This window comes from Monodon monoceros, unplaced genomic scaffold, assembly GCF_005190385.1.
Source record: "Monodon monoceros isolate NGI ecotype Baffin Bay Population unplaced genomic scaffold, NGI_Narwhal_1 Super_Scaffold_20, whole genome shotgun sequence".
In the NCBI taxonomy this organism is placed as follows: domain Eukaryota; kingdom Metazoa; phylum Chordata; class Mammalia; order Artiodactyla; family Monodontidae; genus Monodon; species Monodon monoceros.
In genome coordinates, this window is record NW_021703777.1 from 53,795,138 (window position 1) to 53,822,029 (window position 26,892).

Here is a 26,892-nt window from a genome sequence, read left to right on the forward strand (position 1 = left end):
TCATCCATCTATTCATCCATGAATGTACTTGCTCCTTTTTTTTAGCCAAAATTTGTTAAACATTTGTCAAAGTAAAATGTAGACTTAATCCCTTCTGAGTAATAACTGAAATTTTGCAAAATGCATCATCTTGGGCATTTTACAGCTAGGATTATGTACTTTTATTTTTCTTTTCTGGAAAATATGAGCACAAACTACTGCTCCAATAAAACAAAACATATGAACCTCATGCTATTTGAACTTCTAATGACAAATATATAGTGCTGTATTTTGTTGGCTTTAGATATTTCTCTGTGTGGTCACTCTCAAAAGAAAATGGCCTCACATGCAAATTCAATATTAGCTGAGATTTCCCACCACTTGGGAAATATGTGGCTGGATTCACTAAAATTGGTCTCATGGTAAGAGATGAAGAATTGAATATCTGATAACATTACTAACTTGGAACAGAATATCTTGATTTGGCTTTTTTCTGGACTTTAAAATGTTGACTACCTATAATCATTAACCTTGCCTTTTCTTCTGGCCTCTCTTGTTGCTGCTAGGAATTATACTATTTCAAGATATTGTAATTGTGATGTTTATGAGGTCAGCTGATAAACACTGCTCACATCTCCTTGGTTGTTTGATAGCCATAAAATTTAATTTCTTTTCTACCAGCACAACTTCAGATTTTAACAGAATCCTGTCAGATGGCCTAAGAGAAAATATATTTAGGGAAAGAAGATGTGATGGCCTTGAACTTAAAGGGTATAACAGAAATTTAATCTGATTACTTAAACAGTCAATAGATAAATGATAACTTATTATCATGGTCTTTGTTGAATTAAATAATCCCATTGTTTATATAGCTATATAAGATTAAGACCAATAGGAAGTGATAAAGGAAAAAAATAGGTTGTTTATATTTATGATGTGTTTATTTTGCTTTTTAAAATGCTAGATCAGTTTATATTATGAAAATCTTGAAGTAATTAAGAATTGAATTAAAGTTACCAGTTAATGGTTTTGTTATTTTTTATGGCTTATTCTGTGGTAAACAAGACTTTACATAATATGGATTTATAAGAAGAGATTAATTTTTCTCTTATGAAAAAACATGAGTTATGAGTGTGTTTATTGACCTAATTACTATTTATCCACTTTATAAGACTAATTGTCATATCCTATAATTGAGGTTTAGCATTGATTAAAGTTGGTAAAATTGATTAAAATTAAATATGGTACTATATTCCCTTGGATATAATGTATATGAAGAATACTGTGTTGATTAAAGTTTTCCAACTGTGCCATGTTACTTGCTAAATATAACCCCACTTTATTTTAAAAGGATATTGTAAAAACTATTTAAATTCTGTTTATCATAAAATGAATATTGTGGTTAAGATTAAATTGTCATTGATAGTAAGGCCATTTTGTGTAATAAAAATTCTATTATAGGGTAATAAGAAGTAATAAATGAAAAACAAATTCTATGATAGTTTATTTGGTGTGGGATTAATTCATAAAGAGGCATGTGTCATTTTACACATTGTTACATTTAATATTTGTTTTGTAATTTGCATGATTGTATCGGAAAAACATTGACTATAAATGCCAGTGATATAGTTCTCTCTTTTTATTATTGCCATTTTCTTTTCTAATTAGCATCATTGTGCACATGTCTTCAAAACGGTATTTGATGCATATGGTTAATACTATTAAGTCTGATCACATCAAAATTACTTCTTTGCAATTAAGTTGTTTTATTTCCTACTGAAAACAATTTATTTTCAGTATCTTATGATTTTCAAGTTTTTGAAAAAAAATGAACTATACCTAATGGGACATTTCAGTTCATAGGTTCTTTTTATTAAAAAGGATGTCATCTCTCTATAAGTACTGACATTTAAAGCCAGTTTTTTTGGAATGGTCTTTTGATCATATATCAAAAGATCCAGTGCAGGCTTTTAAGATGGAGGGATTGTAGGTTTTGTCTAAATGAGCAGATTGAATTTTTATTTGAGAAAGAAACCTCTAAAATGCCTTTTTTCTTTAGAAGAGACCATGGATACCAGGTGTGATGAGAATGCACTGTAGCTATTTCTCTTAGTCTGGTGGTATCAAATGACAGCATAGTAATAAATATATATTAAGTATAGAATAAGTGTATACATCTATCATTTATATGCTACATATAGTATGAAATATAAAATATACGATATAATACTCAATGAACATGTACATATTTAAAAATATCTGTCCCACTTTTCCATTTTGACAATTTCAGATATGTTTATTACTTAATTCAGCAAGCTGCATTTCTCATTTACGTTAGGAAATCTAATTGCTTTTTACGTTCAAATGATATATATGTACTCAAAAGCAAGTATAGCAGAGTAGTCATTGTATGTAGTTTCATTAAACCAGCTATACAAAAGATGCACATTACTCTCTTGCTATTTATGTATATATGTATATGTATATATAGAGTGTTATATATACAGATATAGATATAGACATATGTATATATATAAATATACACATTTTATATACACATATATAAAAATATAATGAAATAAGGATGTATCTACATTTCATTAAACTACATAAACCCACACACATACACACATATTCATGTACACAGAGGTAAAATTCTGTCCAAACTTTGGCTTAATATATAAGGCAATTGCTGACAAATTACTCTCCATAGATCATATTTTTAATAGTAATAATAATAGTAACATTAGCTAAAACTGAGATTTGGGGGGGATCTCTAAATATGTTTATGATTTCCCCCACCTAATTATAAAAACAGAAATGGCGGGCTTCCCTGGTGTCGCAGTGGTTGAGAGTCCGCCTGCCGATGCAGGGGACACGGGTTCGTGCCCCGGTCCGGGAGGGTCCCACATGCCGCGGGGCGGCTGGGCCCGTGAGCCATGGCCGCTGAGCCTGCGCGTCCGGAGCCTGTGCTCCGCAACGGGAGAGGCCACAACAGTTAGAGGCCCGCGTACCGCAAAAAAACAAAACAAAACAAAACAAAAAACCAGAAATGGCACAAAGCGACCAACGATGGGGAAATTACTGTCCAACAGATGGTACAAATGCAAGATCAGGATCAAACAAATTTTTAAATAACTTCAGTTTAAAAAAAAAAAAACACAAACTTTTAAAAGTCTTCCAGGATGAATTGAGCCCGACAGACAGCTCTTTTATATGTAGACATTCTTAACCATTCCTTTGGTAATTGCTGCCATGTCAGTTCGGTCCATTTCAGTCAGCACTTTGCACTTGGAAGGAAACCATACAATTAAGGAATTGTCCCTGCCCTCACTAAGCGCACTACCATATAAATAAAATCAATTTTTGCTTTTTAAAATCAATTTTTGGGGTAGAAATTTTTCAAAAGATGGTCTAAAATTATATAAAGAAATAGAAGTGTTATGATAATGTAAAAATCAGATAATGTAAAATATTTAGATGATTCTACCTTTTTAAAAACTGTGGAAGTTTTGCTAATAGTGAGACTAAAAGATGTTTTGTTTTAGAAAGAAAATAAGTGAAAATTCACATATAGGGAAAATTCAAGTAAGCACAGTATTCCAAATGCTTGTTCATAATTTGAGGATAGATGATGATATAGTGTCAGTTTGCATCAGACACCGAGGCAACATAATTTTGGTCACACTTCTTTCTATTTTATTTTATCTTCCTGCCATTTCTCATGAATGATTTAAACATTTACCATTTATTTTCCTTAAAATTGATTTTAAGTTAAGAGTCTATTATAGCTTGATATACATTTACAACTTTCATTTATATTGTATCATCAGAGTATGGTACAATACAAAGACAAAAATATCAAGTCTGTAACAAGAGATTGTAGTCATTAATTTTTATAATATTTATTTCAGTCTACCTAAGCAGCAAAGAATTATCCATATAGAATTTTTATTAAAGCCACTAAATTTCAATTATAACTAACCTATAAAAATAAATTCAAATTTTTCCCAAAAATAAAACTTTCAATATTATTTTATTACACTTTTCTAACTAATTCACATTTTGATAAATAGTCTTGGGGAGGCATTGGGCACATATGCTTTTCACTTCAAACCCACACACGCACATACACTTTAGTGTCTTTATTGGTGTATAATTGGTATACAATAAACTGCACATAAAGTGTGCAATTTGATAAGTTTTAGCATATCTACATACCTGTGAAACATCACTACAAATAAGACAGCAATCATATCCATTTCTCTCAGCAAGTTTACTCATGTCCCTTATTAATCCAACTAAAAAGAATACATACGGTGTGACTTCATTTTAAAACTCTAGAAAATCTATTGTAATAGAATGTGGATAAGTATTCACCTCTTATCAAAATTTGTGTGTGCCTAGGATCATCCAGAAACTGTTCTAAAAACTAAGCAGACAATAGTGAAAAAGGCACAAGAGTTTTCTAATTTTATGGAGATTATAGTCTGGTTGAACTAAAACAGATTGCTTGAATGAACAAACAAATCAGTTTACAAAAAAAGTACTAATGGGTCAGGAAAATATAAAAAGAAACAATTCCCAAATGAAGAAAGGCAAATATGGTATCAGACATCAAGATAACATGGCAGTTAGAGTGAGCCAAAGGTTTAAGAAGTCAACAGTTCACAAAACAACACTGATCCAGTTTCTTGCCTCAGGTTTCCAGGTTTGTATAATTTTGTTAAAAGAATTGATCCTAGTATGGTTGCCTTCAATATTTCCCAAAATTACTGAAAAAATAATTCACCTAGACTGTTTATTAAAAACACAGAATCCTTGGCCCATTCTGACCTCCTGAGTCAGAATTTCCTGGAGTGAAGCCTAATAATCTGTATTTTTAAAAAACACTCTCCCAGACCCATCTGGGTAAAAAGAAACACCTAAATATGATGAACTGCGTGGCAGAGATGAGTGGGAGCTTCCAGCTGGCAGATATTGACAATCCACTTGGCCAGATTTTGACCTATGGAATTAAATATAAGATACATGTATTTTTAAAGCTTGTGTATAAATAAACTAATACATTACTCATGTGGAGGGACCTTTGGAGGAAAGTAAAAGAAGTGCCACCTGAGAAAGTTTTAACACATTTGTGGATTGTCACAGACTGAAAAGATTTCAATATTACCTTATTTATCTTTCTCAGTGCTTTAAGATTCAAATTTTATGTGGATAGGTCAAATATCGATACATAGAGATGTATTATTTGTTTTTTTTAAATGTAAGTAACCAATACTTGAGTCTATCTATAGTTTATTTTTGTCTACACAAATAGCGTTGTGTACAGGGACTGATGAATGGCATTTTCTTATTCCATGTAACACAATTAAGTTTCATGTTTTCATCATGATAACTTTCTTTTGAATAATGAGACACACATTAATCTATATTAAGTGAATTATTAGTCATTTAATTAGCAATTAAAAATTCAACACTTATAGGTCTTTAAAAAAATCTGCGATGATGAAGGAAGTTTACCTATAACTATTTATTCATGTAGAGTTGTGAAATCCACTGGATGTTGAAAATTAAATATCTTAACTGTATAGGTACTTTGTCTTTTTATCTCACCCACCCAACATTTAGAACAGTGTCAAGTTTAGAGAAGAGGCTACATATAATTTTGATTGATGAAAGGTTGAAAGGATTAAGGAGTTAGAATCTGTTATTGAAGTCTTCTTAAACAATTGTCTAATATTTTAAAACTATTAATACAAACAGTACTTAATTTGTACCTACCCTATACCTATACTGTAATACAGAATCAGACTGCAGTCTTATAAAAAGTTTGTATCATTGTTCCTATTTTAAAGATAGAATTTACATTCATAGTGGTTAAGTAACTGAAACAGAATCACTCAGCTAGGAGATGGCTGGTTGCCAAAGGATTTGAAGCCAATTCTGCTTGACTTCAAAGCTGTCTGTGTCATGGCATCCCTTCCCATCTAAGGACACTGTGCCCTAAACTAGCTTCTATATTTGAAAAGTTAGGATGATATGCTGTTTTACATAACAGCAGACTTTTGTATGTCATTGCTTGTGCCATTGAGATGTTAGAGATTTCTACATTATATAATTATCAATAAGTCAAACAGACACAGATTGGCAATTCTTTAACCACTAGACATATATACTGGAATTAAACAATTAAGTAAATGGATGGCAGATGGTGGGAGCCACTGTTGAAGTAGGAGGTTACAGATAAGTTAGGGTGAAGAAGCTAGAATAATCTGTGTGATAAGTGATTAGAGTTGGTGACATCAGTTTATACTTATGTTTAGCTTAACATATATATATATATATATATATATATACACATATAGTTATATTTAGAAATGTTTACAGATATACACAGATTAACATACACCCATTTATTTCCTGGCTTTGCCAGCTGAGAGGGCCAAGAAGCAAAACCCCAGTAGCAAGGAGCACATTTATCCAGACCTTGGAATTCTCCAATAAAAGAAACCAGTGTTCCTAGGAGAAATTACTTATTCTAAGATTGAGGACAGTAAATAAACAAGATGGACCTAGCGCATCTGGTCTTGCAGTGCCAGGGGGAAAGAAAGTGATGTAGAAAACAGACAGAAAAACCCGGGATGATAGGGGTATGTCAAAGAGACATAGGAGCTAACTGAAAGAGTAATCAGTGGCCAAACCTTTAACAATATGAGTAAAAAATAAAGTATTAGATTATAAGCTAAAGTATAAAAAACCCATGTGTCCATACTCCACATGAATATAAATAAATGATTAAACAAATAAGTAAATAGGTTGAAGAGACAATAATTTGGGCAGATACTGAGTGTGATCCTGGGGTATAAAAAGGATAATAAGTAAAAATAAGGAAATCTGAATAAAAATGAACTTTAATTAATAATAATGTATCAATATTAGTTCATTAATTGTGATAAATATACTGTACTGTTGTAGGAAACATCTTACAACATCTTTTTAAAAAACTTTTATCGGAGTATATTTGATTTACCATGTTGTGTTAGTTTCTGTGGTACAACTAAGTGAGTCAGTTATACATATACATATATCCACTTTTTTTTAAAGATGTTTCTAATAGAGGACATTAGGTGTGGGATACAGGGAATCTCTCTGTACTACTTTAATAATCTTTCTATAAATATAAAACCATTCTCAATTTAAGTTTTTTAAGTTCAATTAGACAAATTAGCCCATAATGGGAAATGTTACTAAGGGATAAATATCTTGCTTTATTATAGTGGTATTCAAAGTTCACCTCCAATATAGAAGCTACAATACAGAAACAATTTGGGATGTTTCCACATAAGATGAAACTTAGAAGCTATGTAAATTATTTTGTTCTATTCACAACTCGATTCCTAGTATTTTTGTTCTTCTTACACTAGGATGGTAATAGTTTTATGATGTAACATCATTCAGTGCAATTTTACAAGCAGCAATGCTCTGTGTCATAATTCTCATTTTGTTCCAGGCTTACTTAATAAATGGTTGAGTAGATAAAGAATGAGCAGACGGTATTAGTGAGGGAGATGAATGAAATAAATTAAACATGCCCTGCAATTGACAAATCTGGTTACAGTTATGTTAATGTACATATTATCTGTAAAATACTTTGCAGTAGGGTAAGAGTGCTTACATTTACAATTTGCACATCATCATTGTGTCTCCAGGAGCTGTCAGTGTCCCCACTTTGATCAGCTTTACACAAATAATGCAGAAATGGTTTCGTCACAGAGCAAATTATTCTTGAATTACTCTGAGCTGAGAAGTGGTTTCCTCTTCTCCCTCCATTCTGAACCATGATTTAAAGGATATTATTTAGCCTCTGAGACAACAAAGTTGGAAAACAATGGTGTTTATTAAATCAAACAGTCTTTGAAAGCCATACAGTTTATGTTTAACTTTGATGGATGTAAGTAAATAACAAAGAATTCCACTTTAGGCTGGTTATGTCTGTGCTGATGTTTATTTGATAGCTTCATGTTGAAATGGTTGATTATTTTATTAAAGAATTGACTGCTTTAAAATAAAGCATAAATCTCCAAATAATAAGATCCCAGTATATGCAAGTAAGATGAGACAAACTCGGTTTTGAATGATACATGATGATGTGTGTATTTCCCATTCATTCATTCATGCATGTTTCCATTCAATAAAAATTTATGAAATATCTATATGCCAAGTAATTTTCTGGTGCTGGGAATATAGCAGTGAACTAAACCAAATTAATCCCTGTCTTCATGGAGCATACATGTTAAATGCAATTATGAATAGAAAGTTGGCAGCACTATCAATTTATTAAGTGAAAACTGATAGCTACCTACAAGAAATACATCAATCAAAATGAGAATGTTTGCAATGTAGTAAAATGAGTGAAGAACTTTAAAGACAGTCTTTGTCTGGATCTTTACTAAAGTATAATGCAAAAAATATGTAGTGGTAATGGGAAAGTGAGTATAGTTTATAATTTAAGATAATTCATAAAGATATTCACTACTGAACAAAGTACATTAAAAAATTCTACTGTCTTCCTTAATTCTCTGTTCCTGTTTCTGTCAGTAAATTTGCTATTTTGCTACAAACACTATGATGAGCTAGGGGGCTTATAGCTTCCTCTTTCTTGTTTCCATATCTTCTGAATGCTTTGTCCACAATACCAAATATGGCATGACTTTTCCCTCATGAGGGAATCAATAGGGACTTTGAACTTATGCCAAAATGTGACTGTGAGAACCACCAGTCCAGTAAAGTTTCTGTGGAAGTAAATACACTGCAATTTCAAAACTTCTTTCAGACAATTTTAGCTTTATATGCACACTATGTGTTCTGTAGTAGTCCAGAAAATGTGTGGAGTTGGACATGTTTAAGAAAAACAGATAAGGCTAAAATTATGCATCCTCTGAATCTGAATACCACAAAAGTGCTATGATTAAAAGAATAAAAGTACATTTTATAGTACCAAAGTCATTATCACCCTATTATGAGTATAGAAAACACTAGAAAACACTAGTTAACAAATTTTGCTCTTACAGAGTATATCTGTCTCTGTTTTAATTTTATTGAAAGACACTTCACACATTTCATAGATGAGTTTGTTGACATAATACATAATAAAAAGTAAAGGTTTTCTCTATATTTGATTTTTTACCACCAGTCATTTATTCCATACGTATTTATGGAATCCTTCTCTGTTCGGGTGCTGTTCTAGATCTAGGGATTCAGCTGTGAATGAAATAAACGATATCCCTGCTTTCATAAAAATTACATTTTACTTGAGAGGACTATAAAAAGTAAATATAGAATTAAGATATGAATATCAGATGGTGGAAGTTCAAGAACTAGGGAGAAAAATAAAACACTGAAGAAACAGAGGGCATGGCGAGGTGAGGGGGGCTCAGTTAAAGAACAGACAAGAAAGGTCTCAGTGAGAAACCCGGAGCAGGGAGAAAGCCCTGGAGAAGTCAGGGTGAGAAGCACCTCTGAATAATAGGATGCAAATACAAAGATCCTTAGGCAGTAGTGTGTCAGAAGTGCCTAAAGACAGCCAGCCTGGGTAGAGCTGCTGAAGAAGGGTAGCAGGAGATGATGAGGTCAGAGATGTAGAGAGCCATACGGTAGTGATGCTTGTATGCATTTTCACATTTGGCTTTCACTCTGCAGTGAAACAGAGAGATACAGAGGAGTGACAGGATCTCACTTCTGTTTTTAAATGATGAGCCTCTTCCCCACACCCTTGTCACACCAGTATGGGGCTCACCAAACAGTTCTAAACTTTGTTCTTGCGGTCTATTGCTCAAAGTGGTGCCTCTGATTAGATTACATTTTTGGAGGTGTAGAAAAAATAATTAAACATAACAAATTAGAGTGTATTTCTTTGTCTGAACACTGCTGGAAATTAAAATAGTTAGAAATACTATACATATATATGTATATAACATATCTTTAAATTTTAATCTCACCAGATGTCTAATACTGTTCACATAGGGCTAAGCCTGTGGTTATACACTACTCACTATGGCTGACCTCTTTTCCATCTTATTATATGTATACATTATATAAATATATGTATATATAATGTATATACGTTATAAAATATGTATATACATATATTTTTATATATAAAATATGTATATTATATATTATTTCTCTATCTCATTGTACATACATACACACACATATATATATGTGTGTGTGTGTGTGTGTATATATATATAAAATATATATATATACCATCCAGTAGTCCATGATGGTTTTTTTCCTTGGTTGTCTATAAAAGCTGAAAACTACAAAAATAAAGTTTATCTACATCAAGAAAAGTATTTGTCAATACCTCTTTATGGTGTCAAACCGAGAGTCTATACAAGTCTTAGCAAATTGATAAAAAATGGATGTTGAAATAAATATTCATATGTGTGTGACTTCAAATTCAAAATATTCAGATATATCTAAAATAGCATATCTTTTTTCTATTTTCATCAGTGTCATTTAATAGACACTGGCAAATAGCAATGAACACCATAAGCAATTGTGATTTCTATTAAAATATTTGGGGAAATGTAAATGAAGGAAAATGTCTCTTTTATTTGCTATTGTTTTCAATATATTAACACATTTAATAGCATATTTTAAAGAAAAACTCCACTATATTTAATATATGAATTTCAGTGGTTATAGGACCCATATGATTTCAAAAATAAGAAATTATAAGAGTTTTAATGCTGTGAAAATGTGGTAATATAGATAATTATGTATTATTAGTGTAATGGGATATATTATACAGAGTCCACAAATTTTAGGAATATAGAATATACATAAGGTCGTCAAGAACATCTTTATTTTATCAAAAGTGAGATAGTTTATGTATCTAAACTTTATAGAGAAAATGTAGACTTAAGATTTTATGTAACTACAGTTTTATTATAGAAAATTCTCAGGATATTAGTTGATTTATATATTTTTAAAACACTTCAAAATCTGTAAAAATTGTATATAAAGTATAATTATTTCCAAGTAAAATGAAAATTTAATTATTTGGGATTTTTATTATTCTACATGTCAAGAATGCCCAATATACATTATAGACAGGTGTAATTTCAAGGCTCTGTTAATCATGCTACTCTTTATTTTGCAGCTCCCTCTCCAGTCACCAATGTGAAAAAGGGGAAAATTGCAAAAAACAGCATCTCTTTGTCTTGGCAAGAGCCAGATCGCCCCAATGGAATCATCCTGGAGTATGAAATCAAATATTTTGAAAAGGTGGGACTAAGAATAAAGAATATCTTTTCTTCTTTTTTTTTTTAATTTTAGCAACTGCAGTTATTCAATTTATAGAAAAGCGTGTTGGAATTTTATGTGTAAATCAATGACAATTGACTTGCAGCCATGATTATGAAAGCTGGAAGTGTACAGGGAGCACTTTATTTGTGTTCTGCTGCTGCCAAATAGTTTACACCGCCAGGATACTGCCATAGAGTCTAACATTAGCTTAACTAGGGTTCACAGCATTAAAAGATGAAGTCATAGGACATTTTCAAAGTGTCCCAAACACTGGAGTTGTTAACCTTCAGTAGTAACTGCAGTGTACCACAGGGAAAAACACATTCTTATGGCCAGTAACCCTGCATAATACCTATACTATTAAGGAAGTATAGGTAGATAAGGTGTATATGTACCTTATAATTTTAAAATATAACAAAAATCTAACACTGTAGCATAAAATTTATTTTAAAAATTTGAGGGCATAAAATTGGAAGTGTATGCTTCACATTCCCTATAGTTTCTTGATTTCCTCTTCTTCACTGAGTTGGCTCCTAGGTCCACTCTCAAATGTTTTGCCATAATAGTTGTTGAAATCTAAAGGCAATAATCATCCCTCTTCCTCTTTGCTGAATCCACAACTGAATGAGCTATTGATAAAGGAATAAACAGGTGGAAACTAAAGATGAACTTATAATTTCTAAAGCTGGACTGGAATATTTGGCTTAGATATGTAGCCACCTTGTTGCTTCCATGTTGGAAGCGACAACTCCCACCCTATTTTACTGTGATTTTTTGTACAGACTAGATCTGAATGGCATACACTACTTAGAACAACCTGAGTTCTAATAGACCAGATAAAGATAGATGAGTGCCCAAACTAGTCTCTAAGAGGTGGATAGGAGACCCTGGCCCAGACATATGTGTCCTATGGAGGTAGGAGTATAAAAAATTGCTGACATAATGCAGAGAAGCAGATCCCAAAAGAGAAGGGAAGGAAGGGCTCAGCCACACTTACCCAGTTGCTTCTCCCAAACTCCCAGAGACATCGCTCCTTCTGTCTTAGGGAAGAATGAAAAGGATGGAAGTTCAAAAACTTACTCTGCAATACCTAAGAAATTGTCCAAGGTAGAACATTGGAAACGAGAGGGGGAATGAATGGTCCCACTTATACTAATGCAAAAGTATCATGAGAAATACTGATATCCTGTTAATGAAAGTTACTTAAAAATTCAACATTCCATTTATATGCACAGATGAAAGATTATAGATAAAACATTGAAATACATTGAAGTAATTCATAGTATTTGTTAAAAAACTTTCTTGCAACTGATTTTTTTTTTTAATAAATTTTATTTATTTATTTATTTGGCTGCATTGGTTCTTCGTTGCTGCACACAGGCTTTCTGTAGTTGCTGAAAGCAGGGGCTACTCTTTGTTGCAGTGTGCAAGCTTCTCGTTGTGGCTTTTCTTGTTGTGGAGCATGGGCTCTAGGCATGTGGGCTTCAGTAGTTGTGGCACACGGGCTGTAGAGTGCAGGCTCAGTAGTTGTGGTGCACGGGCCTAGTTGCTCCACGGCATGTGGGGTCTTCCTGGACCAGGGCTCAAACCCAGGTCCCCTGCATTGGCAGGCAGATTCTTAACCACTGTGCCACCAGGGAAGTCCCACTTTTTAATTGCTTCGTTCATCATTGATTCAACAATTACCTGTGTAAAGATACAACAGAGAACAAAACAGCCAAGTTTATGTAGGGGAGAGTGAGGTTATCTACATTCTTTTTAGGTTTTGGATGTCTATACAATATTCATATATTCATTTTATAAATAGATAAATAAAAGCTCAATTATCATGTTTGAAATAGTTGTCTCTAGGAATGATTTGTTGGTGGCATTACCTGTAACTAGTGGATTATTATGGAACACAAATGAAGATACTTATATTTCAAATATATATATATTATTTAATACATTATTCACCAAGAGTGTCCTAAGAAAATACCTCTGAGAGAAAGCTATGTTGCAATAAGATTTACAGTGTTTACCAAAAAAAAATAGGGTAAACCAAATAAAATGTTATAATATTAATACCCTCACTGATTCCCGTTTCTCTGGGAGTAGTGGTCCAAACTGAATTGCCAATGCTAGAAGTCTACAATCTAAGCACATGCTGTATCCAAAAACAATTGGTTAAATTAATGTTTACATTCCTTTTTCAAGTTTTTGTAAGCTTTATTACTGCATACTAATGGAAAGCTAGGCAAATATATATATATCTTTATGAATTCTTTTGTAAACATTTTAAGTTTCCAGATTTTTATTGTAATTAAAATTGATTTTAAAAGAAGTTGAGGTACATAATGACATTTTAAAATAACTGTACTGTGAAAACTATATATTTGAATATACATATCTTAGATGAAATAAAGTTCAACAGCAGATCAACTAAAAGTTTAACAAGTACTTGTTTTCCTGCATAGTTTTTCTTTACCTGAAGCAACTAGATGGACCAATGAGTTTGTTTTTCTTTTCTTTTTTTTTTTACATCTTTATTGGAGTATAATTGCTTTACAATGGTGTGTTAGTTTCTGCTTTATAACAAAGTGAATCAGTTATACATATACATATGTTCCCATATCTCTTCCCTCTTACGTCTCCCTCCCTCCCACTCTCCCTATCCCACCCCTCCAGGCAGTCACAAAGCACTGAGCTGATCTCCCTGTGCTATGCAGCTGCTCCCCACTAGCTATCTACCTTATGTTTGGTAGTGTATTTATGTCCATGCCTCTCTCTCGCTTTGTCACAGCTTACCCTTCCCCCTCCCATATCCTTTTTATTTGTCTTTAAGGAAATTGTCCTGATTTTTTTCCCCTTATGAGTAACCTTCGATTGTTTTTACTCTTACTTCCCAGCATATGCATGAGTCTCATATACATAATATTCATTAAGAGCAAGGATTTATCTTTTTTTTTTTTCTTTTAAGCTGCTTCTATTAAAACAAGGAGTTACTCAACAAGTGGTAGGGCAGAGTCCTTTTCTATTCATGTTGATTCTAATTAATTTTATCCATGTTGTAGAAATATTTTCTTTATAGTTCATGTTTATATTTATTTCAGTAAGATTTGGTTTTACACTTAATATTTTATATTTAAAGCTGTATTAATACATTCTATTATCTGCATAACTGAAAGTAAGAAAAAATGATTTGGGGAGAAAAGATTTCTATTCATATTCTCAATAAATGAATAACAAGTTGCCTACCTACATGCTTTTAATGCAGCAACCCTTATATATTATTTTGGGGAAGTTAACTTTTGGTCAGTGTTTTCCATTTTACAGAGAAGATACTAATTCCCGACTTTTTGCCAAGCAAAATTATTGAGCACACCAGTAAAATACACAAAAAGGTTGGGTTTTTTTTTAACACTTTAAGAAGGAAAAAAAAAGGATAATGAGCTTTTATACCATGTATTGAGGTGGGGGTCCTGATAGGTTTCCAGAGCTCATTTTGAATCTTCAGAATGATACCACCATTTTATTGGATGGCTCTTGGCCAGACACAGGTGGCAGAGCTTTCCAGGGCTCACACATTCGCCAGCTGGCATTTCTGCCTGTGATTGCCCTGCTCTAATAGAGGTCATTGGGCCTCTCTGCTCCTGCATGGTGATGGGCCCATTGCCATCTCTTAATTAAAGACAGAGGCAAAGGGAAGCTGCCCTTTGGCAGGGTGTTTGCCAGCTGGCTCCTTCCCCTCGCTGCCTGTGAACAGTGTTTGCTAAGCAGCTGGGGAATGTAGCCCATTTGCTCAGCTGGGGCATGAAGGCGGCAAACCACTACCCTGACCAAGGACTTGGCAACATTTGGTTGTGGGTGTTGAAGATGTGTGTATAGGTTTGTGAAATGGAGAAGTTTATGAGGATGATTTAAAGGAGTGGATCAGAAGCAAATTTTAGAAGATAATTCGAGGATTCAAAATGTGTATTTATGGGTTTTGATCCCTTAGATATATTCGCTAAGTCTCTTCAGTAATATAGTATTCAACTAACTCAGAGAGACAACGTACCATTAGACCCGCAATAAGGAACCACTGAGACATACATAATGTTAACAGATAAATCAGACGGAATGCTGTATAATTTTGTATAATCAACTGATGTTAGATTATACATTTATTTCAAGGAACAGCATTCCAGTTTCCTTGCAATGATTTTTTTTCTATTTTTGACAAAATTATCAATTTCTACTTTTTCAATAGTTAAGAGTTACAATCATGTAAGCTTTAAAAATTTTTTTTTTCTTTTCAGTAGAAGAATTTGCCATCATGCTATAGGGTAAAATCAAATATACCTAGAAGTTCTAATGCTCAGAAGATTGTGCTGGGTGCTATGTATATTATCTCTATCTCTGTGTCCTCACAGAGTCTTGATAAATAATTTCACCCTATTTTAAAGAAGAAAAAAACTTAGGTTGAGTTGCATACCCACATTTACACATGTACTTAGTTAATAACATGGTTGGAATTCTAACCCTGATATTCCTATGCTATTTTTCATTAAAAAAAATAATCTTACTTTACATATAAATGTTAATACTTCATGTAAAAATCCTAATTATATCAAATATACCAGAATCATAACTTCAGTTTTGTCTAGATTTTTCTCATGAACTCAAATTCCCTTTAAACAAAATGCAAATAGCAGCGAACATATATTTTATCATTTTTTACTGAAAATTACTGATTCAATCACAGCCAAACTGGAAAGGGTAATATTACTAAGAAAGTCTTACACATTCAGTCATAAACTTGAGTGTACTCAGATTATCAGTAACTACAATAGTTTATAGAAGCTATTTACCCCTTTTAAAAGGAACACATCAAGAAATTGCCTGCTTTTTTTACTGTTCTACCCCTAGCAAACAGAAGGGGTAATAGAGTAGACAAGGTCAATAAATATTTCTGAGTGAAGAAAATGACTGACATTACTAGGTAAAACTTTATACAATTTATTTTTCTACTTTAAATTTTTTGAAAACTCTAACAAAGTTTCCTAAGCACTTTAGAGACTAGGCACTTAAACTAACGTGAACGTTAAAAAAAACAAAGATCAATTGTTTATGTAGACTGAATCAGAAAAACCTATTTGGATTAGAATTTAAACCATACCCATCTATAGAGAAATATGGATATACATAACCTTAAGAAAATTTTATATGTTTGAATGTATTAAATGAGGAATGGTAAACTGCTTTAAGGGAAGAATATTTACCCATTGTTTATTGTACATTGTATTGGTGGTAGCATAAAATATGGTTAGAAGTTGACTTTGATGTGTCAAATTAGAAAAAAATTAAAATAATAATTATGACAATTAAAACATGTGCTTTACAGTTTAATACATGTTTTCACTTGCATTATCTGTTTCATTCTTACAACATTTCTGTGAGAATATCCAGCCACCAATTTTTATCCCAATTTTACAGATAAGGAAACTGAGGATAAAGTAAAAATGGGTTTGCTGTGTTTTAGCATGTGATTTCAATGTTCACACTAAAGGCACAGCATGGCATGCTGTAAACTTCAAGGGACAAGGAGTGTGGTTTGCATTTGTTTTACTTTTTAATAGCATTATGAACATTAAATAATAACCTTATTCCTACCAGAATACTTGAGAAGTAAATGTTATTTTCTTGTTTTCATTTTTTTTTTCTCATTTAGGAAAAATAAATCCTTTGCATGTTGTTTCCCTTGGATCTTTTTAAAAAATCAATACATTTTTTCTGCTTGTAAAGACAAAATTCCCTGAAATATTTAGAAAATAATGATTTACAGGCATCAATAAGTTATTTTAAGTAAAGCCCAATTCTTAAAAAATGGGAATAAAATCTCTAACCATAACCTATCTTTAATTCATCCTATAATATCTATCAGAAATTTAATACATGTGAAAAGACCTTAAGGAAAAAACAAGCTTAGCCAAAAATTCACACAGAAAAATATAAGGGAAGAGAAAGTTCAAAGCAGGGAATGTGTATTAAATCTTTAAGTATCTAACACTTTATATTCAGAGTGGTAACTTCAGAGATAATGAGGAGTTATAGATGTTTGTCTAGACTTTTGTTAGCAGTCAAAATAGGAATAGTTCCTCTCTGTTTCACTTTCCAAGCTATCTTTTAGGTGACTTTTTCCCCTTCATCTCCATTCACTACTAACCCAGCCCAAACACATGAGAGTGAAAAAATGAAGTTTTAAAAAAGGAAAAAATATTTTGCTTATGTGAAATTTTTCTTTAAAACTCACTGTTTTGACTTAGTGAGTTAAAATTAAATTTCTCCAGTGAAGTTCACACTCCTTCTCCCAACCCCTAAATATGATTAGAAATCAAATTCAAGGGATTCTGCCAGTGGCCTTCATTTGGGCTGAAACTCTTCCCAGAGTCTCTGGCCTGCTGGCCTACTATATCAGATTTTGGAATCACCAAGCCTCCACAATCATAGTCTTGGTGCTGCAGCCAGGTGTCAACCCTGAGCCTCTGAGGTGGGAGAGTCGAGTTCAGGACATTGGTCCACCAGAGACCTCCTGGCCCCACATAATATCAAACGGCAAAATCTCTCACAGAGATCTCCATCTCAATGCTACGACCCAGCTCCACTCAACAACCAGCAAGCTACACTGCAAGGCACCCTATGACAGAAAACTAGCAAGACAGGCACACAGACCCACCGGTTAGCAGAGAGGCTGCCTAAAATCATAATAAGGTTGCAGACACACCAAAACACACCACTGGATGCAGTCTGGCCCACCAGAAAGACAAAATCCAGCCTCATCCACCAGAACAAAGGTACAAGTCCCCTCCACCAGGAAGCCTACACAACCCACTGAACGACCCTTACCCATTGGGGACACACACCAAAAACAAGGGGAACTACGAACCTGCAGCTTGCAGAAAGGAGACCCCAAACACAGTAAGTTAAGCAAAATAAGAAGACAGAGAAATACACAGCAGATGAAGGAGCAAGATAAAAACCCACCAGATCAAACAAATGAAGAGGGAATAGGCAGTCTACCTGAAAAAGAATTCAGAGTAATGATAGTAAAGATGATCCAAAATCTTGGAAATAGAATGGAGAAAATAAAAGAAACATTTAAGAAAGCCCTAGAACTAAAGAGCAAACAAACAATGATGAACAACACAATAAATGAAAGTAAAAATTCTCTAGAAGGAATCAATAGCAGAATAACTGATGCAGAAGAATGGATAAGTGACCTGGAAGATAAAAGAGTGGAAATAACTACTGCAGAGCAGAATAAAGAAAAAAGAATGAAAAGAATTGAAGACAGCTTCAGAGACCTCTGGGACAACATTAAAGGCACCAACATTTGAACAATAGAGGTCCCAGAAGGAGAAGAGAAAAAGAAAGGGACTGAGAAAATATTTGAAGAGATTATAGTTGAAAACTTCCCTAACATGGGAAAAGAAATAGTCAGTCAAGTGCAGGAGGCATAAAGAGTCCCATACAGGATAAATCCAAGGAGAAACATGCCAAGACACATATTAATCAAACTATCAAAAATTAAATACAAAGAAAAAATATTAAAAGCAGCAAGGTAAAACAACAAATAACACACAAGGGAATCCCCATACTGGCAGGACATATTAAAAGTGATGAAAGAGAAAAACCTACAACCAAGATTACTGTACCCAGCAAGGATCTCATTCAGATTTGATGGAGAAATTGAAACCTTTACAGACAAGCAAAAGCTAAGAGAATTCAGCACCACCAAACCAGCCTTACAACAAATCCTAAAGGAACTTGGTTGGCAGGAAACACAAGAGAAGGAAAGGACCTACAATAACAAACCCAAAACAATTAAGAAAATGGTAATAGCAACACACTTATTGATAACTACCTTAAATGTAAATAGATTAAATGCTCCAACCAAAAGACATGGACTGGCTGAATGGTTACAAAAACAAGACCCATATATATGCTGTCTACAAGAGACCCACTTCAGACCTAGGGACACACACAGACTGAAAATGAGGGGATGGAAAAAGATATTTTATGCAAATGGAAATCAAAAGAAAACTGGAGTAGCAATTCTCATAACAGACAAAATAGACTTTAAGTAAAGACCATTACAAGATACAAAGAAGGACCCTACATAATGATCAATGGATCAATCCAATTAATCAATTCATTAACAATTATAAATATTTATGGACCCAACTTCAGAGCACCTCAATACATAAGGCAAATGCTAATAGCCATAAAAGCGGAAATCAACAGTAACACAATAATACTAGGGGACTTTAACACCCCACTTTCACCAGTGGACAGATGATCCAAAATGAAAATAAATAAGAAAACACAAGCTTTAAATGATACATTAAACAATACGAACTTATTTGATATTTATAGGACATTCCATCCAAAAACAACAGTATACACTTTCTTCTCAAGTGCTCATGGAACATTCTCCAGGATAGATCATATCTTGGGTCACAAATCAAGCTTTGGTAAATGTAAGAAAATTGAAATTGTATCAAGTATCTTTTCTGACCAAAATGCTGTGAGACTAGCTATCAATTACAGGAAAAAATGTGTACAAACACAAGGAGGCTAAACAATACACTACTAAATAACCAAGAGATCACTGAAGAAATCAAAGAGGAAATCAAAAAATACCTAGAAACAAATGACAATGAAAACACGACAATTCAAAACCTATGGGATGCTGCAAAGGCAGTTCTAAGAGGGAAGTTTACAGCAATACAATCCTACCTCAAGGAACAAGAACCATCTCAAATAAACAACCTAACCTTAAACCAAAAACAATCAGAGAAAAAAGAAGAAGAAAAACCCCAAAGTTAGCAGAAGGAAAGAAATCATAAAGATCAGATCAGAAATAAATGAAAAAGAAATGAAGAAAACAATAGCTAAGATCAATAAAACTAAAAGCTGGTTCTTTGAGAAGATAAAATTGATAAACCACTAGCCAGACTGATCAAGAAAAGAAGGGAGAATACTCAAATCAATAGAATTAGAAATGAAAAAGGAGAAGTAACAACTGACAGTGCAGAAATACAAAGGATCATGAGAGATTACTACAAGCAACTATATGCCAATAAAATGGACAACCTGGAAGAAATGGTCAAATTCTTAAAAAAGCGCAACCTCCCAAGACTGAACCAGGAAGAAATAGACAATATAAACAGACCAATCACAAGCACTGAAATTGAGCCTGTGATTTAAAATCTTCCAATAAACAGAAGCCCAGGACCAGATGGCTTCAGAGGCGAATTCTATCAAAAACTTAGAGAAGAGCTAACACCTATCCTTCTCAAACTCCTCCGAAATATAGCAGAGGGAGGAACACTCCCAAACTCATTCTAAGAGGTCACCATCGCCCTGATACCAAAACCAGACAAAGATGTCACAAAAAAAGAAAACTACAGACCAATATCACTGATGAACATAGAGGCAAAAATCCTCAACAATATACTAGCAAACAGAATCCAACAGCACATTAAAAGGATCGTACACCATGACCAAGTGGGGTTTATCCCAGGAATGCAAGGATTCTTCAATATATGCAAATCAATCAACGTGATACACCATATTAACAAATTGAAGGAGAAAACCCATATGATCATCTCAATAGATGCAGAAAAAGCTTTTGACAAATTCAACACCCATTTATGATAAAAACTCTCCAGAAAGTAAGCATAGACGGAACTTACCTCAACATAATAAAGGCCATATATGACACACCCACAGCCAACATCGTTCTCAGTGATGAAAAACTGAAAGCATTTCCACTAAGATCAGGAATAAGACAAGGTTGCCCACTTTCACAACTATTATTCAATGTAGTTTTGGATGTTTTAGCCACAGCAATCAGAGAAGAAAAAGAAATAAAGGGAATCCAAATTAGAAAAGAAGTAAAACTGTCACTGTTTGCAGATGCCATGATACTATACATAGAGAATCATAAATATGCTACCAGAAAACTACTAGAGCCAATCAATGAATTTGGTAAACTAGCAGGATACAAAATTAATGCAGAGAAATCTCTTTCATACCTATAGAATAATGATGAAAAATCTGAAAGAGAAATTAAGGAAACCCTCTCATTTACCATTGCAACAAAAAGAACAAAATACCTAGGAATAAACCTACTAAGGACACAAAAGACCTGTATGCAGAAAACTATAAGACACTGATGAACGAAATTAAAGATGATACAAACAGATGGGGAGATATACCACGTTCTTGGACTGGAGGAATCAACATTGTGCAAATGGCTATACTACCCAAAGCAATCTACAGATTCAGTGCAATCCCTAGCAAACTACCAATGGCATTTTTCACAGAACTAGAACAGAAAAGTTCATAATTTGTATGGAAACACAAAAGATCCCGAATAGCCAAAGCAATCTTGAGGAAGAAAATCAGAGCTGGAGGAATCCAGCTCCCAGACTTCAGACTATACTGCAAAGCTACAGTAATCAAGACAGTATGGTACTGGTACAAAAACAGAAATATAGATCAATAGAACAGGATAGAAAGCCCAGAGATAAACCCCCACACATATGGTCACCTTATCTTTGATAGAGGAGGCAAGAATATACAATGGAGAAAAGACAGCCTCTTCAATAAGTGGTGCTGGGAAAACTGGACGCTACATGTAAATGAATGAAATTAGAACACTCCCTAAAACTATACACAAAATAAACTCAAAATGGATTAAAGACCTAAATGTAAGGCAAGACACTGTAAAATTCTTAGAGGAAAACATAGGCAGAACACTCTATGACATAAATCACAGCAAGATCCTTTTTGACCCACCTCCTAGAGAAATAGAAATAAAAACGAAAATAAACACATGGGACCTAATGAAACTTAAAAGCTTTTGCACAGCAAAGGAAACCATAAAAAGACGAAAAGACAACCCTCAGAATGGGAGAAAATATTTGCAAATGAAGCAACTGACAAAAGATTAATTTCCAAAATATACACGCAGCACATTCAGCTCAATATCAAAAAAAAACAAACAACCATTCCAAAAATGGGAAGAAGATTTAAATAGACATTTCTCCAAAGAAGATAAACAGATTGCCAACAAACACATGAAAAGAAAGGATGCTCAACATCACTAATCATCATAGAAATGCAAATCAAAACTACAATGAGGTATCACCTCACACCAGTCAGAATGGCCATCATCAAAAAATCTACAAACAATAAATGCTGGAGAGGGTGTGGAGAAAAGGGTATCATCTTGCACTGTTGGTCGGAAGGTAAATTGATACAGCCACTATGGAGAACAGTATGGAGGTTCCTTAAAAAACTAAAAATAGAACATTACCATACGACCCAACAATCCCACTACTGGGCATATACCCTGAGAAAATCATAATTCAAAAAGAGTCATGTACCACAGTGTTCATTGCAGGGCTATCTACATTAGCCAGGACATGGAAGCAACCTAAATGTCCATCTACAGATGACTGGATAAAGAAGATATGGCACATACATACAATGGAATATTACTCAGCCATAACAAGAAACAAAACTGAGTTATCTGTAGTGAAGTGGTTGGACCTAGAGACTGTCATACAGAGTGAAGTAATTCAGAAAGAGAAAAACAAATACCTCATGCTAACACAAATATATGGAATCTAAAAAAAAAAAAAAGTTCTGAAGACCCTAGGGGCCAGACAGGAATAAAGACACAGACGAAGAGAATAGAGTTGTGGGCACGGGGAGGGGGAAGGGTAAGCTGGGACGAAGTCAGAGAGTGGCATGGACATATATACACTTCCTAATATAAAATAGATAGCTAGTGGGAAGCAGCCGCATAGCACAGGGAGATCAGCTCGGTGCTCTGTGTCCACCTAGAGGGGTGGGATAGGGAGGGTGGGAGGGAGACGCAGTAGGGAAGGGATATGGAGATATATGTTTATGTATAGCTGATTCACTTTGTTGTACAGCAGAAACTAACACACCATTGTAAAGCAATTATACTCCAATAAAGATGTTAAAAAAATAAAATATATATAAAATAAAATTTAAAAAGAAATCAAATTCACTGAAGATAAAAGGCATAAGTCTTACCTGGCTGTATATCAGACATTGTCACCTTCCTCTATAAACAAGCAGCATGTTAGTTGCACTCCAATAAATCATTTATGAGAAAAACAAGCTCACAATTAGCAATAATAAATTAGAGTCTGTAAAATAGTGTATCTCCTGGAAATTTTATTTTTAAAGTTTACATATCTGTTTCTGCCCAAGGCAAGTGTGGCGGATGGGTGGAGAACATATTTTACATCTATGAGTTCTAGAAAATACTTTAAGGTTCTATATAACTAACACAACTAGGATGCGTAGGATTTTGTTTGTAAAGTATCATATTTGTACTAATAGCAAATCTGTTAGTTTCTGATTTTTTTTTCTTATCTTTGATTCTGTGTTTTGCTGTCATTAATAATTCATATTTTGACTTCTTTTTATTGCATATACATGTGTAATCCAAGGACCAAGAAACCAGCTATACAATTATCAAATCTAAAGAGACAACTATAACTGCAGAGGGCTTGAAACCAGCTTCAGTATATGTCTTCCAAATTCGAGCACGCACAGCAGCAGGCTATGGTGTCTTCAGTCAAAGATTTGAGTTTGAAACCATCCCAGTGTGTAAGTCATTTTAATTACTGTCAACTCATATCTCTGTAATGGTTACCAGAAAAGAGTCATTTGATCAATACTCTCCCTGGGCATTCTGTCAGTCTCCATCTTCTTCTCTCTCTCCCAGGCATTACTCCTTCAGGTAGGAAACATCTGTCATGCTATTATGGGAGGTTAGCGGGTTAACACATCGGTCCCCGATCCTTATAGCATTTAGTCTACAGGGAGATGAAACATCAGATCCTTAAGAACTGTTTAAACCTTGCTTTTAAAGACTTTCTTTCCACTGTTGCCATACTTTATTGAATTATTGCCATTTACTTTTTACTTGTTTTATTGAACAATGCTACTAGGCTTAGTCTTTTTATGAAAATTCCACAGGGAACTTTCATTAGTATTGAGTTTGGCAAGAAAATGGTGCTCTAAGGAACCAGTCTGATTGTTTTGAAAAAAATCAAAATCTCTGGCAACATCTCTGAGTGGAGGGTCCGGAAATATTTCTGGAAAACCCTTCTTGTACCTTTCTTTTCATAAAATAATAAAAATAGCATGAAACTTTTTCTTCTTTAATGTCAAACAAAATATTTAGATTACTTACTTGTACTAAAGCACACATTTAAAGCAGGATTAGGAGAAAGCAATAACTTGCCTTGTTTATAGATGAAAGAACTGACACTATTAATGTCTTGTTATGAAGAAAATAACACAGAGAAGTAGTATGAAATGTCAAGTATGTGTAAATGTATTTGTTTGTACATATACAATACATATATATACTTTTTTAAAGTCAAGTTTTGTAAGAATTACTTATTTTTAAATGAAGAAAATAAAATGCATGTTTCCTCCCTTTGAAAACCAACAAAACAAGACCTTAATTATCAGATTTACTTTGTAATGATTAGGAGAGCTATTAAATTAAAATTTTCATAAACCTATATAATACAGCTCTTTAGAAAATGAAGATATATTTCTGTTTAAAGCATGTTTAACTGAATTATCTAAAAAATAATTTTTATTACTTTAAAAATAGCTAAGTATGACTTCACTTGATTTTATACAGATTAGGGTGCCATGGTGAAAAATGATACAGTATTTTCTTTCCATGCAAGGAAAGTCCCATGTCTGAAGTTTAATTGACATATTGAAATTTAAATATTTAATGCTATTTAGAAAAGCTTTTTAAAATAAGTTTCATATGAGTTAATGTAATTAGTCATAAAATTTCCATAATATTGGCAATGGATTATTCACTCTCATACCTTGGACTCTGATCTGGATTTATAATGAAATATGTATTATATAAGCTGGCCATCCTAATAGGGCTTGTTTCTATTTATGCTTATGTGCTTTACCAACTCTGGGAACAAAGCCATAGAGTAAATAATATCTCACAATATGCTCGAGTGCTTGGATAATTTTACAAATGAAAAATCTCACTTTAAAAGATTACAAAATTATACTTAGTTTTAGAATGTTGGCATGTTCAGCAACTAGTTTTTCTTCAGACTATTTGATGCTCTTTCACTTACTTTTTTTTTTAATAGTAGTTTCCAGGTATGCCAATACCCATCAATCTGATCATTGAGAGAAATAATGAGGTCATTTTCCATATAATTTTACAAAGTCTCACCTGAAACTTTCTTTTAAATATTTTCCTACATAATTTCTAGATGGAAAGAAATATCACACAAATATTTTTATTACAAAATCAGATTTTAGTGTTATTATTAATAGATAATGAAAATATTTTAGGGATGTACTGCCTCAACTTTAGTGTGGAATTTTATTTTTACTTGCTTATGTGTACATGTATTTGCAAACAATTTAAGAATGAATTTTTCTTTGTACCAAGTATCTGTTACATACCAACCCCCTTTGACCTTCATGTAGGAATCTTCTGGATACAATTCAGGAAGAATGTGTTGAGCCCCTGTTGTGTGCTTGGCTTTGCTAGACTCTGGAGAAGTATACATGAGTAACACGTGGAAACTTCTCTCCTAAGAATAAGAGAAAATAATCTTCTGAAGATTAGAATGTTTATGTCAAGAACCATTTTAGGATAATAGTTTTGTTCATTATTTTTAAATTTGTCATTAACTCCCTACACATCAAAAGATTTTTCATGCTAGGTACTGTGAGTGACTCAAATAACTTTAAGGCATAATCCCTCCCTTCTCCAGGATTATACTCTAATAGAGAGTTAAAGAAGATACACAATTATTATTAAAATAACACTTCATTTTGTGTTATATACCATTCATTTGACAACTATTTGTGCAGTATTTTGTGAAATCACTTCAATTATATTATTGGGCAATTATTTACTTAATACTATAATTTAATTCTTCACATACATATATTATTTCCAAAACACAATCTGCAAATACTAGAGTCAAGAGTTATGGTATCTTAAACATATTTACATTTTTGCTGTCAAAGCTATTGGCAATTTTCATTTGATGGGTGACAGTTAACCTGGCTTTAATGAGTCACCATTGTTAAGGAAAGTCTACCTTATCATTCAGGTATATTAGGACAAAAAATTATCTGAAAGTCATTACTTTGAACTTAAACTTTACAAAGAATTTTCCAATTGATTATTCAGTTCATAATTGCATGATATGATATATTGACATATGTTCTTGATTTGCTTAATTTTTTAAACTTATTAATTTATATTATACTTCAGTTACAAAATTGTTATGAAGAGCTTTCCTTTTTCATCTACGTTATCTTCTATGTTAAAAATATAGCCCTAAAACCAAATGCAAATAATAAAAACAAGAATGCAAAATATTTATTTTAGAAAAACTATTTACCATGAGGATTTGGGTGGAAAATCTCCAGCTTTTTTTCTGTCAGGTTTTAGTTTATGTTTTATAACTGACTGTAACCCACTTTAATTTTGTTGTGCATACAATTAAT

The 26,892-nt window shown here is 33.1% G+C and overlaps 1 protein-coding gene across 4 annotated transcripts in view; it reads left to right on the top strand.

Annotated features, from left to right (window-relative positions):
* EPHA5 (EPH receptor A5) overlaps nt 1–26,892 on the top strand; it is a 330,003-nt gene that overhangs the window by 201,996 nt on the left and 101,115 nt on the right. For all 4 annotated transcript variants that reach the window (XM_029235142.1, XM_029235144.1, XM_029235145.1 and 1 more), the window contains 2 exons: nt 11,153–11,277; nt 23,817–23,976. In XM_029235142.1, coding sequence (XP_029090975.1) covers nt 11,153–11,277; nt 23,817–23,976 — 285 coding nt within the window. The remainder of the gene's footprint in view (nt 1–11,152; nt 11,278–23,816; nt 23,977–26,892) is intronic.